At 41.6% G+C, this 17596-nt stretch overlaps 1 protein-coding gene across 4 annotated transcripts in view; it reads left to right on the forward strand.

Annotated features, from left to right (window-relative positions):
- tanc1b (tetratricopeptide repeat, ankyrin repeat and coiled-coil containing 1b) overlaps window positions 1-17238 on the forward strand; it is a 104999-nt gene extending 87761 nt beyond the window's left edge. For all 4 annotated transcript variants that reach the window (XM_046053264.1, XM_046053263.1, XM_046053265.1 and 1 more), the window contains exons 14-26: window positions 1339-1447; window positions 1696-1818; window positions 3924-4160; window positions 4315-4500; window positions 5212-5290; window positions 10494-10627; window positions 11073-11196; window positions 11281-11456; window positions 11641-11773; window positions 12672-12763; window positions 13253-13399; window positions 14285-14385; window positions 14495-17238. In XM_046053264.1, coding sequence (XP_045909220.1) covers window positions 1339-1447; window positions 1696-1818; window positions 3924-4160; window positions 4315-4500; window positions 5212-5290; window positions 10494-10627; window positions 11073-11196; window positions 11281-11456; window positions 11641-11773; window positions 12672-12763; window positions 13253-13399; window positions 14285-14385; window positions 14495-16106 — 3253 coding nt within the window. In that variant the 3' untranslated portion in view covers window positions 16107-17238. The remainder of the gene's footprint in view (window positions 1-1338; window positions 1448-1695; window positions 1819-3923; window positions 4161-4314; window positions 4501-5211; window positions 5291-10493; window positions 10628-11072; window positions 11197-11280; window positions 11457-11640; window positions 11774-12671; window positions 12764-13252; window positions 13400-14284; window positions 14386-14494) is intronic.
- Window positions 17239-17596: the final 358 nt, after the last annotated feature.

Genomic DNA, 17596 nt, shown 5'->3' on the forward strand with positions numbered 1-17596 from the left:
GTTTAGTGTATGATGTTGTCGCTATGGGAAACGAACACTACGGAAACCCCGGGGAGCCAAAAATGTGCTATTACACAAAAACTCGATTTACTTATTTTTTAAATCGCCCGCAACAAAAAATTCGAATTAATTCATTCAATCGATTTTTCGCCCAGGCCTACTACTGACATGCAGAAATCTCGGCCGCAGACAGAATAGCTGACTTTTTAAAAAAAGTAATATTTTGTCTCTGGCTGTTGTTAGCAATACAGTGGGTGGCACCCTTATTTGAAATAGCTGCAAATATATGGGATTAATTTAGCAAAAGTCATGTTATTAGTGCGTATTGCTTCCAATGTGTCCCTGTTAACTAAAAACATATATTAGATATGGACCTTTTGAATCAGTCCTCAGGAAATAAGAACACTTTGAAAACTATGAATTCCTTTTTTTATTTGCGAAAATGTTGGCATTTTACATGATGTATGTACTCATGAATCTACAGTTTATTTTCACTTGAATACACTGGAATAAAATACATTTCGAGATGAGACTTCAGTTTGCAGAAAATTATCTTTGTTCCCTGCTGTGCCCTTCTTGCCCTGTGAGACAGGCTTATCTGCTCCCTAACTGTAATTCTGCAGCCCCCTCACCCACATTAGAGACTTCAGTCATTCACACTTTGGATGACATCACGTTGGCATGCTTTTTTAACTCCCGGTTGCTTGTCAGTATCACCTCTGCTCACACAGCGGTGTCTCTGAATGGACCAGAGCCGAGCTTCATATTCTGGTCATTTACAGCCTTCCAGCTCCGTAATTAAAAAAAACAAAGGCTCAGAGTCTGGCACAGGGAATGCACATGCAGACAAAAGCTTGCTGCACTGTCTCTCTGTTTGTGCCTGGGCACGGATGGAGAGCATTTTAACCAGATCAAAGTGATCTGCAATCATGCATGTCCTTTTAATGAAGTTCTGCATTAATTAAAACGTCAGAGTGCTGAAACCAATGGTTTATACCCATTTTTTAGTGGGCCATTGTCAGCGGTTAAACCTAAATCACAAAAAACAAAATGGTACTCTATTCCAAGGTGCTATTCATGACCATAATGAGTAGTAGTTTCATGTTCAGTGTGGCAGATGAACACCAAATGGATCAGTAGATTTACATATGGCAAAAAATGACCATCCAAAGTTTGTCCTGAAGCAGAAGACAAGACTAAATTCTAAAAACATTTCATGAATGTTATATTTCTCCACAGTAAAAGGAAAGCTTGTGTCTTTTAGCAATTTGTTGTCATTCTATTTGTTAATGATTCTGCTTTACAGCTGAGTATCCCCTCTGTTGTTTCCTCACCCAGGACTGGCCATGCTCTTATGGCTTTCATGCTTTCCCGCCAAGAGGGTAAACTGAATCGTCAGCAGACCATGGAGCTGGGACACCACATCCTCAAAGCACACATCTTCAAGGTACAGCTATAGAGCCTAAACATGCCCTCTACATTAATCTTTGATCAAAATCCATCCCTTCTAGGATTTCATGGTGTTCACTCTCTCTTTATTTATGTATTGTGTGAACATAGTACACCAGAGGATAAGCCATGGGATATGAAGAGAAACACTGACAGCTTGTGCAGCTCAGGTTCATTGATTTTACGCATGTGTTTGTTTCTTTGTGGATTCATATATGCTGTGTGTGTGTGTGTGTGTGTGTGCAGGGCCTGAGTAAGAAAACAGGTGTGTCATCCAGTGTGCTGCAGGCTTTGTGGATCAGTTGCAGTGCCGACGGCCTTTCTGCAGCCTTGGCCTCCCTGAGGAATCTCTACACACCTAACGTCAAGGTAAAGATTGAACAGATGGCAGTTAAGTTGGAAATTATTGAAGATGTCACACTTTGTTCCTCAGACATACTTATAACGATAAATGTGAGGTCAGCATAGATCAACAATGGAAACCACCATGAAAAGCAGCGTAATGATGCTCATCTGACTAGACTGAGGCATCTTGTTTCTTACCATTTCCTCGATCCATGGCAGTGAGTTGCATAATTTAAATGGATTGTAAAAATTAGTCCTAGCTCATTTTCAACAAAGCATTTGCTTTTTTCTCAGTAATTCACTTTTTTTCCCTCACATTACCCTCTTATGACATTTCTTGTTATAGTTCCTGCAATATCTCCCACTCTGTAAGTTCCTTATTTGATTATGATAAGAACATGACTCAGTATGTTCCTGTCATGTTTGTAATAATAACAGACTAGAACAAATGAAAAGGCTGCGTCAATGTAGTCTGTTACGTCAGTTAATTAACAGTGGTTGGCAGGATCGTGTTGGATGCCAACCGCTAATTTAAACGCAAGAAGAGGTTATTTGAAAAAGGCAGATAGATTCCGTTCGCATCTTTGGCCAAGTGTAATAATATCAATTATATCTTGTCAGTTGCTTGTTTCACTCACTGATTAACCATTTATGTATCAGAAATTCTCCAGGCTTTCTTATTCTCATATAAGCCACATGGAAGATTAAAAATCTTTGCAGGAAATTGGGATGTAGATAATGATGAAATGTGTGCCAGGATGACGATAATAGGGAACGTGAGGAGTTAAAAGGTTAGTGCAAGATGAATGAGGGGCAGAAAGTCATAAAAATATGTTGTTTTTTTTTACTATAAATATAAATAATTTAACTAACTGTATTATTTATTCAGATATTTGTTTTTTTGGATTGGATTGTCGATTAATGCTGCTTCTGGAGCTCCATACAGGGAATGTGCATTTTCATATCACTACTTTAACAAACAAAAAAGCCCAAATTAAATTTAGCAATATGGGAGCTTGTTAAATTACATTAATATTATTTTAAATTATGAGCACTGCTTATCTACCTTCCAGTTTTGTTTTGAGAGGGAGAAAATCTTAAGCCTTTCTGGGAAAGGCCATTATGTCGCAATGATGTATTCTGGCTTGAAGCGAAATTATCCTACTTTTTCCCTCAATGTTTCAGTGGTGTTCCATCACGTGTTGTCGCTGTCTATTTGCGAGTAATTGTGTGTAAGTGTAACTTCACTCAAAGAGACATTCACAGAGTGACCTTGTTCTGTCCTCTGAGAAAAACCAAGAATCGCTGTTAATTTAATCCACAGTCGATCCAGCAAATAACACACAATTTAATTTCCTGCTGTCGGATACTCATTTGGCTCTATGGTTGTGTTTGATTAAGCATCTATTATTGATTTCCTCATCACGGAAGAGAATAACACACTTAATAATTGCATTCAGTAGAATGTAACCACTTCATTTGGTGTCTGACCTTTGCTTGGAGAAAAATCTCCAGATTAGGCTGAAGCAAGATGATCTTTTGCACTGAAATGTGTTACAAGGGAAAAAAGTTATCGTAGATTGTGAGATCTCTTTAAATGAGTCCCCTAACATTGTGTTTACAAATCCTTGAAAGTTATAAATTGGAAAAATGTATAGGTTTAGAAAATTGTTCAACTTTACTTTAAATTCTACCTTTGAAGGTACTATTTATGATAACATTTATGAAGAATAACAAGTGTGTAAGGATTCACAGGAACCTCCCGGATAATAATTATCTGTATATGTTCACAATGACAGAGGGTGTCTTTTACTGTACAGATTGTAAAACTCCTTGAGACAAACTTGTGATTTGTGTTATGAAGCTATATAGATAAAACTGACTTAACTTGGTTAAATACAGCCAAACCTTTCACCTTTAAATGCAGCATGGCCGTTCTTGATGTCATCCTTTTGTTTCCCCATTTTGGTAATTACAGTAATTTTTACTTTAGATAAAAGGAAACATTAATAGACATATTTTAAAGAGGGCTTATAAATGCAATAAAATGGAAGTGCACAGATGGTAACTCTTTGACAACACTGTTCCAAACCAGCTGTCTGTGTTTGCATTTTCATTTGTACAATCAGGTGAGCCGTCTGCTGATGCTTGGTGGGGCAAACGTGAATTACCGTACAGAGGTCCTGAACAACGCGCCGGTGCTTTGCGTCCAGTGCCACCTTGGTCACCAGGAAATTGCCTCCCTGCTGCTCGAGTTTGGGGCCAGCGTCGACGTGGTTTCTGAAAATGGCATGAACCCCCTCTGCTTCTCAGCCGCTGCAGGACACCTGGGACTAGTCATGCTGCTCTGCAAGAGAGGGGCCAAGGTTAGGAGCCTAAGATGAGTTAGAAATAAGAAGTTGTGATCATACACAACCGAAGCCATAACTCAAAGCTATTTAAACATACAGTACATTTCCTCCAGGGCATATTTCCTGTGTTTTCAGTGGAATAAAACTAACCATGTTGCATTTCCACCAGGTTGATAAAGTAGATAAGAGTGGCCAGTGTGCCCTGGTCCACGCTGCTCTCCGAGGACACCCAGAGATTATCCAGTACCTTCTGGAGCTTGAATGGAGTGCTGATGGGCAGCAGCAGGACTGCGCTCTGAAGAACAAAGCTCTGCAGCAGGCTTTGATAGCGGCATCCAGCATGGGACACACACAGGTCCGACTGACACACATGCACACACAATCAACCCTCACCATTCCCCCTACACGTTAAAAACAATGAATGAACCTGAAGATATGATAAGGAAACTTGGGCGTGATTTTTATGTCCTCTTTATGAAACTGTAACTCAGGGTTCTGTAAAAATTTAATTCTGAAGGCTGTACTTTACAGCAGCACACCTATTCTTTCATGTGTTTTCACAACAACCTTCCACAAAGAATTTCAGCGAGCCGAGGGAACAATAGATCAAATCTGAGCACATCTTGTTCTCGGCGATGATGACTTGAAGTGTTATTCGGCCTTGTGTGTCTGAAAGCAGGAGTCAGGGATCGATCACAGTGCAGTGCCTTCAGCTGCCCAGGTGCGATGCATGCTCAAGGTTTATTTTGGCTTTCTCATTAGTTGGAATGGGATCCCGAGGCCCGGCTTAGAATAACAGAACTGGGCCAAGCTAAGCTGTCAACCCACATGTTGAAGGAGACCCCGTTAAAGTCGAAGTAATAATCAGGTTGGACACATAACCTCATCCAATGGTTTAGGGGCCAGCGGTTCTCTAATCTGATGTTATTCATTTATAGTGATTTGCCCAGGCAGCAATATCCCATTTTTTATCGTTATTCTAATACAAAATTAGCATGTCTTGAAGGTTTGTTTGATATCTTATGCTGAAACAGTATGCCATTAATCCATGTTTCTTTTTTGGCAGGTTGTGAGGGGCTTGCTGGAGTTGAATAATGAGCATGCTGTGCAAATTGATAGCCACGACACTCTGTGGGGAGAGACAGGTATGTTTCATCCATCTTTTTGCATTACATGGCTCCACCGTATTATCACCTACTGTTTTTGCATTCTGGACCTCGCCGCTGTGAATGCATGCTGCAGTGAAAGGTCTTGTATCTCTCTTCTGCACAGTAATGCTCTGTTTAATATAGAAATCGCTCATCCCAAATGCGTGTATGCACTCTTATTGCTGTTCCAAGTTTTCTCCATGTGCTGTTCTTTCTGGGAAACGCATTACGGTTTCTACTTTAAAGAGTTTGGTAAACACAGCATTTCCTCTGAACAATGATTTTCCAACATGCCGCTGGATTTCAGCTTCAGTATCCCCTAGGCGCTCTATGCTAAGATACTGCCCACAGTTTGAAGTCACTCCACCATCTGTTGTATACATTCCTGGACATGTTTAGGTATATCAGAGGTATTGCTGTAGAATTACTTTTTATTATCTTATCTTATCTTATAGTAGCCATATACTCTGAATTTTAATGTTGACATTTAACTGTTGATATTGGTCGAATCGTTTTTTTTTTCCGGAGAAGGTTTTTGAGACTGCTGGTAAGGAGGTGCTTCTGCCTGTTTAAAGTTGAGTGATGGCAAAGTGTAAGACAGCATTTGCCAATCAGGAGTAGATGCATCATATACATTATAGTCATTATCAATGTCCACCAAGAAGTGGCCATAAGAAAATATATTAAAATGTTCATTGTTTTCCGGTTAGAAGTACAAAAAATATTTGTGATGCATTATGTAAGTTTCAGACACATGCAGTGTTAGACTGTTTCTTGTGATTTGCAGTGCAGAAGGTTTTGAAATGTTGGACACATTTGAAATCTTGTCTCTCATCTTCAACATGAGCGTTTGCTCTGAGAGTTTAGTGATCCAGAGCTATAAATGTTCAGATCGCACCTGTTCTTATTTGACAACAATGTTTGATGCTTTTTTTGTGCACAATCATACTAGAATAGATTAGAAAGACATCATTTTAATTATAGTCTCTTTTATGTCTGTCTCACCTGTAAGCCAGCAGGATTTAGCTCTAAAAGTTTGGTGCTAGAGGAATGTAGGTCAGCCTATTAGTGGAGCGGCTGGCCACAGTTTGGTTAACTGGTGCTTGTGACCTGCTAAATGACTGCAGGACTTCAGACTTTATTACAGTGTAGGGACAAAGAGTCATCCCTCTGAAATATTATTAAATATGGAACTGCTGTGCTGTTTCCACTGAATTTCCACAATGGAAAGGCGTTGAGCTATGACACCCCTCTGTTAAAATGAGGCTCATCTGCTTTCACGGAAAATAAGTTCGTAAACATAATTCTGATCATAATATTGATTTAGTGTATTACAGGTAGAGATGCAGCATAGTAAACAAGTTCACTACAGACAGTAAAAATGACTCATATTGGTTAGATGCAAACAAAATAAACAATTAGCACTTAGACTGATATATTAAATCTCTTTTCTGCCATTCAGTGTGCAGATTTAATAATCCAACCTCATAGCAGCCGGCACGGAGAATACCAAAACGACAAAGCTCCTAAAATATCCCAGTAAAACCGACCATTCATCGTTGTCTCCAAAACAATTCTCCGATAACAACCTCTCTGTGAAAATGTATTTCATATTTAAAATTCAATGGAATATAACATCTCTATGTAAATAGGCCCACTGTCTTTCCTGTGTTTAAATAGAGGCAGATTGGATTGCACATCTGTGCAAGCTCCATCCTTTACAATCTCCACTTAGGATGCAAACCCCTTCCCCATTAAGCAAAGAAATGTTATTTAACTGCACAGAGTCATTCTCATTGTGGTGAGCACATAGCAGCAGAACTGCCTCAAGACAAAGACCAACAAATCCTTGTGTTGCAGAATGTAATCTTTTGTAAATCATATATCATTTTACAATGTTTCATGTAGTTGTTATTTGTACAGTATGTACAGATAAGTATAGCTCTTTCTCTGGCATCAGAAACATAAAATTACATATAACATCTTCTGACAAATGTAGTAGCCCGAGGGTACTTCTGTGTATATTATTCTTGTCTGTTGTTGTCATGGCAATAATCCATTTAAATTATACCATCTTTATTTTATTTGAGTCAGGACAAGGCCATTATTTTCTTTCATATGTAAATAGGAGTGCAAGTGTTGATACTATGTAATAAGAGCACAGCATGAGCTAACCCAGGCAGCTATTTGTGGGTTTGCTCGGGTGCCTGGGGAAAATATGCTCTCTATTCTCACATCAAGTGACAAACACCAGCTTCTTTTACCGTGTATACTGTTTTCTGATGAGAAGATATTTCTCTGTGGGCCTTATTTATCTGCGTTTTGTAGAAAAGGTTCTTCATCCAAACTATCCTGCTTGTAAACAGGAAGTAGAATATCATACATACATACATAAATAAATGCTCCATATTAACATTCTGTACTTTCCCTTTATGAGCTGCAGGGATTTTTGCTCATTTCCTGTCACTAATTTCATTAATTAATGTGGAGCAGTTAAATGAAAAACAAAAACTTTTCAGATGATAGAATTAAAATTTTGTTCACTGCAAAGCAAACTTGCTTTTTTACAAATAATCTCCTCAGTGTAGGCTTTTATAAATTGCCTGCAAGCAAATTAAAATTGCCATTTTTTCAATTATTGAATTATACTTAATTGAGTTGGTTATAAATTGTACTACGAGGCAGGATTTGGGATTAGTCCTACGACGCTGGTTCACTTCTTGCATCGCCATGATAACTTATGCTAACGGCTAACCTGCTTCAATGCAAGATAAGAGATCAACGCTGTAAAAGCACTGCCTAGTGACCCATCACTTATATTTATTATAAATATTATGAGCACATATTTTGGTAGTCAACCTAAGTTTAATATGAATTTGTTGTTTGTATTATAACTTTAGGTTGCATTTGTTTCCTGTATTCTAGAGACCGGTCATGTACCGCCCCACCTTATCCACCTTGTCCAGTTATTCGGGCCTAGGTAATGTGGGCAAGTCTTCAGTAACTGTTGGGAACTGAAGCTGTGGTTGAGATTGAAGCACTTTTTATAGCAAGAATGGATCGTTGCTTTATGAAGTTAATTTAGAACAATGTTTGGAACATTTTTGAGTGCGTTAAATAAATGAATCGGATTTTTGAAGTGACGAGAAGTTCTTGAAAGTGAGTTTGGAACGACTACTTATTCAGTGCTTCAAACGCCGTCACAGCCGCTGCAGCTGAAAGAATAAAGCTAAAATAGTCAAACATGTTATAAGAATACACCTAAATAACACATTAATTTAATGGAATACAGAGTACAAATAAGTAATTACAGTCTGATCTACTCGTGCCCTGATCTTGGGGCAGTGATTATATGCCTATACACTTATATATTCATGCAGCTGCAACTGTGCTGCTTTCAAGCGGGATTGTGTGTTTAACATCTTAGTATTTGTCTTGCGTGATGCTTGCTCTTCCTTTGTAAAATATGCCATTCTGCTGCCAGTCGAATTGTAAACACTGTCCCTTTTATGTGAACATACTCATGGCTGGATGGGGAAACCCCGGGTTGACTTACCAAGTTGGTAACCAGCGTCGTGTGATCACAGTTGTTAGGGTTAGTGAAGTCAGATAACGCAAAGATCCCCTGGGCATGTTGAACTTGCTTCGTAGTACAGGCCCCAGGTCGTTTAACTGCACAGTTCTGGTTGAAATGCCTGGTCACAACCTCTTCGTTGTTGTTGGTTTTGTCTTGTGTTTCTCGAGCCTGGTGGTGAAGTGGTGGTGGATAAGGACATGATTATGTGTTTACTTTGTAAATCTGTTTTTATCAGACAGTGATTTAGTCTCCTCCTCAAGACACTGCCACGGCCGCTGTGGAGGGCTAGAGGAGCAGGCAGAGCCGAACTGAGACAATGCTGATGAATGGCTTACAAAACATAGGATAAGATAAAATAAGGCAAGACTTTATTGATAATACTGAAGCTGCAAGTCGGACTGAAACAATAAATGAAGTTAAAGGGAGCTCCTTCTCTAAAGAGCAGGAATGCTGAGATGTTCTAGTATTAAGAGCGTTTGTGAGATTACGCTGTAAGTAAATAAAATACTATTAACTTGAGGATATGGGCATGACACTAAGAGTGGAGAAAGTTTAAAATGAGTTATGATGTAAAAACAGGCGTCACTTTCAAACATCAACACAGCTGTTGATAGTACGTTTGGTGTAACCCATCCCAGGTGCTGCTCATGTTGCTCCCTGGAGCACAAACAGAGCCTAAGTTTAGCTGCTCAGAGTCATTGTTCCTGACTGAGTTGTGTGAGGATATCCATATTTTGAGCAGATGGAGGGCGGGGCTATTTGGCTCTAATGGCTGTTCCTCCAGATGGATGATGTCAGTCAGATATGGAGGCTCAGCGGCACCTTAGATCTCTTGGAGGTGAATTTGAGAGCAGAGCTGTTCTTACGGTGGATTTCACTCCATTTTGACAACCAGCGCTCATTTAAGACGGGCCCATCTGCTGCCATACCGCTGCCATACTAACTGTAAGCATCCAACATTTGAAGAATCTTTCTTTTTTTGCTTCACAGACCTGAATACAAGCACATATTAATTTTCTTTTTCTCTCTGTTAAAAATGAATCAGACTCAGTTAATTCCATTTAATCGTGATCTGAAAAAGATACAAACTATAAACAAAGAATGGGTGTTAAACAGAATTGTTTGACTTTGTCTGTCTGCTGTTGTTTGTCCGCTGATGTATAAAATGGCTGAATTCTCATCTCTCTGTACAAGACTCTGCGAGCTTGAGGAAGGATTTTAATCAGTTCAATAAGCATAACGTAATTGTCTATTTATAAACTCAGTTAGCACCAAACATTAGCCTGCATTTCTCTACTCATCTTAGCTCTGTGAAGAATATGAGGGATTCTGGGATTGCACTATTTATATCTGAGCCTTACCTCTTCCTATATACTTGTGAGTTGTTGTTGCCGCACAAGTCTCTGTATACTGTACATGTTATCAGCGTTCATTAGTCTTCTTGCTATACAGTGTCCCCTCTGGCTTAGTGTTGTTAAGAAGGATGGTTCTAAATTCCACTCTTATCTCACCACTGCACCGTGTACTCAGCACAGCTTGTTCCTCTGTGCGAATCTAAAAAACAAGTCAGACCTACATCATTCCTAACGTGCGTCTGTGTCCCCTCCTCTCTCCTCTCTTTAGCCTTGACAGCGGCAGCAGGCCGGGGAAAGATGGAGGTATGCAGCTTCCTGTTGGAGCAGGGGGCGGTGGTGCAGCAGGTCAACCGGCGGGGGGTGTCTCCTCTCTTCTGCGCCGTCAGACAGGGACACTGGCAGGTGAGACGTGCCGAGTGGCTCACAACAGTACACAACGGGGTTTTGTACACAGGGGTCTCTGCTAAATGAACAAACTGAAGGTTTGTTTGAGCTCTGCCAGCCTGGATCGACATGACAGCTCCCCGAAAGTGATGTCAAAACATCTTGATGGCTGGCTGAAGTACAGGTCTTAAACCCATGTTAGTGGAAGGGTCAGACAAAAAAAATTAAATAAAGTACAGGTCAATTACATTTTACCCAAAGATACTTTGTCATTTTATGCAGTTTTTATCACACTGATGTATGTTCAAGTATTAATCTTTAAGATAAATATGGTTTTAATTAGTTATTTGATGCTATAAAAAAGGAGTTTCACATCCTGACACAGCCGAGCCCTCCTCGTGATTGATTGGATGTGTTTAATGTTTAATTTGTGTGTTCTGACTGTTTTTTGGCTGTTTCCTAGATTGCAGAGCTGCTGTTGCAGAACGGTGCTGACATCAACATCAGCGACAAGCAGGGCAGGACCCTACTCATGGTGGCTGCCTGTGAGGGTCACCTGAGCACCGTAGAGTTTCTGCTTTCTAAAGGTGAGCTCCAACAACACTATTCATTAGCTGGATGTTTTCAGTATATTAATATGAAGACTTTAATGACTATTGTTTGTCTCAAAGGTGCATCTTTGACTTCGATGGACAAGGAGGGACTGACGCCCCTGAGCTGGGCATGTTTAAAAGGACATAAGAACGTAGTGCAGTTTTTGGTGGAGAAAGGTGCGGTCATCGACCACACGGACAAAAATGGACGGACTCCGCTGGACCTCGCTGCCTTCTACGGGGATGCAGAGATTGTAAGTAAAAATAGTTTACAACATGCGCCATCGGTGAACTCAGACGCGTGCACAATAACACCCCGCACTTCATTTAGCCTTAACCGAGAGCATCCCTGTGCCATTATTGAATACATACCGTTCTGCATTAGCTCAGCTCTTGGCTGTCAACACAGCGTTTCTAACTGCTGGTGCTCTCATGTAGGTCCAGTATTTGGTGGAACAAGGAGCAGTAATAGAGCATGTGGACTACAGTGGGATGAGACCTCTTGACAGGGCCATAGGCTGTCGGAACACGTCGGTGGTGGTGACTCTGCTGAAGAAAGGGGCCAAACTTGGTAAGCACACTACTAGGTGTTTTTTAAACCCCATGACTAGGTTATTTATTACACATTGTACATGTACTGTATAAAGCTTTGTGTGCAGCAAAATTGCTGTCAGTAGTCAGCTGTTAGTCCTATGGCATCTAGAAACTGTGTGGTCTGTGGAGTTCTTTCACGCCTCAGTAAACACTGAGAGACTCAAGCGTTTTGTTTCGTCTCTGTCGAGCTTGTTTCTGTCTCACTCAGTATCTCATGCTACTAAGAATAAGTGCAGGCTAATTTTGTGGAATGTTGTGGTAAAACCCTGTTTCCATTCCTGCTTTTCACTCACTGCTTGTGAGTGTGTGTGTGTGTCCACTCACTTTTACTGGTATGTCAGTGCATGCATGTGTCCTTCCTCTTCTCCCTCATGAACTGCTTGGCTAATTTAAGAATGTGACTTATCACCTAAATGACATTCATAGAGCTATCTGGGTCTGCGGCTTATCTGCAGAGCACTCTGCTGTCTCAGAAAATATAAATGGGTAATGGGCAGAACCTTTAAATGTTCTTTCGGCACAGTTAACAGTTCACGTGCATTTACTGCTGAAAAAACAAGACCATTTCAAGTTGAGTGACACATAATAGTATATTGTCACACTACTCTTTACAACACATTTTCCTTTCAGTACAAATGACCACTCTTGCTGTTGCATGACTTCTTTTCTCATCGCTCTTTCCCTCCTAACTCTTTCTTTACTGCCTTCAATAAACTAAGGCTACAGAACGTCTCCTTACGATCGATCAGGTACAATCTTTAGGTAACTTTACCTTGTACCAATTTCCAGAGAATACAGTGGCCATCTGTTGGCACCAGTAACAACAATGTAACACGCCTCCCTCGATTTCTCTCTTTCGCCCTCTGCACCCACAGGGAACGCTGCTTGGGCCATGGCTACTTCCAAGCCTGATATCCTGATCATTCTTCTTCAGAAGCTGATGGAGGAGGGAAACATACTTTACAAGGTAGTGGCAAAGAAATCACTGTTATCACATCTGTACTTTCCTGTTTTAGTAAAATGTTTCATTTTACTAAACTGCCCAGCTGTACTTTAAGACACATAGTTTGTTATGTGGAAGTGAAAAAAAAGCACTGAATATAATTTTATTCAACAATGAAGTGGATACCATATTTTTCTAGCTCAGTTATTGCAGAAAATGAAATGAATAGATGTCTGTGTTCCACACCGCTTACCAAAGGAGCCATGATCGATGCATGACATTTAAAAGATTGAGTTTTATGGAAGAAAGGACAAACCTGTCAGGTGGTGTGTGTGTGTGTGTATTTGAGCTTGCCTGTGCGTTGTATATGTGATTGATGAGAAGGGAGGGCTCCAGCCCAGCGAACAGCTATTGTGGGAGGATCTGGTGAAGACCTTGCCCACCCCCCCACACATTTTCCTTCTGGTTCTGTCCTCTTCCTCACTGCATGTTTGCCCTCCATTTGTCCTCCAGAAAGGGAAGATGAAAGAGGCAGCCCAGAGGTACCAGTACGCCCTGAGGAAGTTTCCTAGAGAAGGCTTTGGCGATGACCTGAAGGCATTTAAAGACCTGAGGGTCTCTCTGTACCTCAATCTCTCCCGCTGTCGCAGAAAAACCAACGTAAGCCTCTCAAGAGACACTTTTTTTTCCTCCTTTGTTCCTTAGCCAGCGCTGTATTTTTAGCATGATCCTTTAACGACTTTAAATAAAGGCTTTTCACTCACCAGATTTATATTTGTCAGTGTAATGAATTTCAGGGGGCATCATTAAATGGATTTTTTTTCTTCTGGGAAGTATCCCCAATTGTTTTGAAATGTTATTGACTAAATGATAAATCTGTGACTAGGACTCCGGCATGTGAAATGATTTGAGCAAGTGTGGGCAGGGGAAGCCTAGTGTTCAGATGGTAACGGGGAGGAGGTGGGGAGAAAGTCGTACTGGGCAGCGGACTCATGGACTCGCTCTTCTCAAATCATCTTGTGTTCCTGCATGTGTGTTAAACTAGCAGGCTGGCACTACCAGTTTTACTGTGCTGAACAGTTTCCCGTTAACAGTTTTCACCCAGTGTTTTAACAGAATGATGAATTGAAATGACATGAGGAGAGCAGCCCTTTTTGGATAATTGTTTCTGCAGAAAAGCTCTTCATAAAAGTTTGTTTTCACAGGTCTTAGTGTAGTCAGGAGTCTAGCAGGAAGACATTTGTATGTGATTACATGCCGCGAGCTAGCAAGAGATATGAGTGAAACAGTCACCACAAGGTTGTCTCTTGTGTGTTTCTACTGTAACAGCGCCTGGGGTGCCGGCCAGGAATTTTATCACTTTATACACAGGGAGCAAAAGTGTTGGAGAGATGTAGCATAGGTCAAATTCAGCCATTACTAAGTTTGAAAATACTGTGTAATGTCCCCAAAGCAACAAATAAGATATAAGCAGCAACAAATGAAATATGTATACTGTATATTTTGAAATGTTAATTTCTGTGAATGATTCTGCTCCTTTTGTAGGATTTTGGGATGGCTGAGGAGTTTGCAACAAAAGCACTGGAGCTGAAACCCAAATCCTATGAGGCGTACTATGCCCGTGCAAGAGCTAAAAGAAGCAGCAGGTAAACTATTCAGCACAGCTCCAGGCCAGCTTATGTGGTTGTTATTGGTGGGGAATTATGTGATCTGAATCTGGCAACAATCTCTCTACATTCTCTCTCCCATCCACAGGCAGTTTGCGGCGGCCTTGGCAGACCTGCACGAAGCAGCCAAGCTGTGCCCCAATAACCGGGAAATCCGTCGTTTGCTGGCTCGAGTGGAGGAGGAGTGTAAACAGATGCAGCGTAACCAGACAAAAGGAGGCCTCGCCGGAGCTGCAGCTGCTTCCAGCCAGGCGTCAGGAGGCCACGAGTCCGACCAGGAGCAAGACGAAGGACAGGAGGACCATTCAGAGCACAGCCTTGCCAGGAGCTTGGAAGGACAAAGAGGCATCCTGGAAGAGGAGGAGGAAGAGGAAGAGGAGGAGGAGGCCTCGCTGCACGAAAGGACAACTGACACCTGCTGGTCACAGAACAGTTATTCCTACAACAGAGTTTTACCCTCTGAGCTTGCCAGTGGCAGTATGGGACATCAGAGTCCCGGCTCACCCCCAGGCCCTGGCAGGCTTCCCCCTCACCGTTATCCTCGAGAACAACGGGAGGCACTGGCTCAACAGGGCCTGGTCCTGCAGCCCACCAAGCAAGCCCAGATAGTCAAGACCAACCAGCATATGAGCTCCATGCAGGCTGGGGGAGGGGCCGTGGGGGGCCGGCCAGCAGGGTCCAAATCTCATTACGCTCCCTCTAGTCCCCTACCCAGCCGACACATGTCCAGTATGTTAAAGCCGGGCCCAGGAATCGACATCAGCCCTCTGCCGCCCCCAGCTGACGAGCCTGTATACGGGAACTGCATGTCGCTGACGGCTGCCTCCATCTCCATGGGTCACAGCTGTGAAATCGAGAGCCTCCATTCCTCCCAGCCTTCCTACTCATCCTGCAGCAGCTCCAAGGGTCTGGGCCAAGACAGGTTGTCTGCCCACTCTGCATCCTCCTTGGATGGGTTGTCCTGCTCCGGTTCTGGACCCCAGGGGAACCACACTGACCCAGGAAAAGAAGGGACGTGCGGTGCAGTAGGATCGCAGGGAGGAGGTGGCAGCAGCAGCAGCATGCGCGTGTCCAGTTCCACCAGCAGCCTGGCCTCCAGCAGCAGTCTGTCAGACAGTGGCAAGCTGGGACCTGACGTCCGCACCAAGATCTCTGACAAAACAAAGCACAGCCAGCAACAGGCCAGCTCTGCAGCAGAGTACAAACCCAGACCCTTCATGGGCATAACGGACAAGAAAGCACGCTTTCAGCAACAGCTCCAACAGCAGCAGCAAATTCTACAACAGCAGCAGCACCACGGGGTCCAAAGTCACCAGAGCCTGCAGTCTGCCGGCCGCAGCTGGCTGAACCACTCGCCAGACGGTCTGGTGTGTCACAACATGTCAGCAATGGGCCTGCTGCCTGTCGACTGTGAGCTGCCTTACGCTAAAACAGTGAGCACTTACCAGGAGCTGCACAAACCTCCACCACCTCAGGGTGCTATGGCAATGAATAGCTTACAAAACGGCATGCACGCCATGGAATTCAAAGAGAAGTTCTGCCAAGCTGCCAACTGTTACAAAGAGTCCAAGCCTGCACTGGCTATGCCGCACACTTTCATGGACAGTAAGCCCAAGCAGCCTGGCCTAGCCCGAGATAATCCTGCCATTCACGTAGCTTCAATGAAACCAAAGCGATCGTTTATAGAGTCGAATGTGTAGAGATGTTCATTTCAACTCGCATACAATCCACAACGCACACAAGCAAAAATCTAAAGTGAAAAAGAGTTTTCATTTTTTAAACCAACTCCAAACAGAATACAGTCTCATTTTTTCAGCCTTGTAGGAAGTACAATATGCAAGCGGTTCATTTTCCTGTGTGAATACAGACTGTAGGCAGTGTACAGAATGCTCCAGATTTCTCTCCTCCCAACCTGTCGCTTGTGACTGTCAGCTTCTGTTACATGACAACGTCTGCCGTCATTCAGCCAAGCTGGAGACATTGCACTGAAGGAAGTATTTGGACATGTACTGTACAGTCCTCATCAACGCAACGGTGACAGTAAGCACTTTATACACCCTTAGGCCGCTCAAGTGCTTAAACAACATATTCAGTTACAGCATAACGTTATTATAGAACAGTTTTGAGTGAGTGAAATGGGATTTGAACTGTGTTCATTACATCCATGGTGCTGAGAGAGAAGAAATAAGGAAGAGAAAGTCCTCGGTAAAGGTATAAGAAAGTCGAAAGGATTGGCATTCCTGTGTTTTACGAAGGATGTTATAGATCCTTTTGTTGTGTATATTATATAAATATGTACTTTTCCTTCTTTTCAGTAAAGGTCTATGTTAAGTGTATTGACAAGTTCAGACTTGTGTATTTTGAGTTTTATGCACAATGTTGTTCAAATGGTGTTCTAAAAAAACATTTGTTAAATGTGTTTGTACATTATATAAATCACCATTAACATTGAATTGAAATCCTTTCTGTATCTGCTTGTTGTTGCTGTCTAGTTTAATTTATTTACAGCGCCAATGGCTTGGTTAATTTTAAAAGCAATATATTTTATATAGTTATTTTTGCACAGCTACTAAGACATTTTATGATTCTCAATGATGTTGAGTTTAAGTGCATGCTACAATTGCAGTTTATATTACAGAGTAAAAAATCTATAAAAACAAAAATGGTTTGGGGGCACAGTGCCATCAGCTCTATTTTAATATGTACGTTAAATGCAATTGTTGCCATGTTTTCAGTATTGTGAGCTTTATTAGCTGTGATCACATACTGTAATAGAATATTACTGCCATAACCACCATGGGAGAAATAAAGACCCACTGAGGAAAAAACAAACAGCTCTGCTGATTTTTATTCTAAAACACAAGACTACTTGAGTTAAGTGGACATTTATTAATAACCTAAACAGAATTGTTAATATCATTCAGCTGTTTGGTAACTGTCAAAAAGACAAAGGTAATGCAACAGATCAACAAAGCAAGATTAAACAGCAGTCACTGTGGCCACAAATGGAAATTACAGGACAATGGCACATTCAACTTCCATTCATTTCTGGCAAGGGAGGGTCTGTTTATTTTTGTTTTTACATACGAGATAAAAGCCTTGAAATAACTGTATTGCTCATTAACTCACTTGTCTCAGTTTATCCCAATAATTACAGAAGGCTTATGTAACTTTTGGCTGAAAAGCAGCC

Source organism: Micropterus dolomieu, linkage group LG07 (genome assembly GCF_021292245.1).
Source record: "Micropterus dolomieu isolate WLL.071019.BEF.003 ecotype Adirondacks linkage group LG07, ASM2129224v1, whole genome shotgun sequence".
In the NCBI taxonomy this organism is placed as follows: Eukaryota; Metazoa; Chordata; class Actinopteri; order Centrarchiformes; family Centrarchidae; genus Micropterus; species Micropterus dolomieu.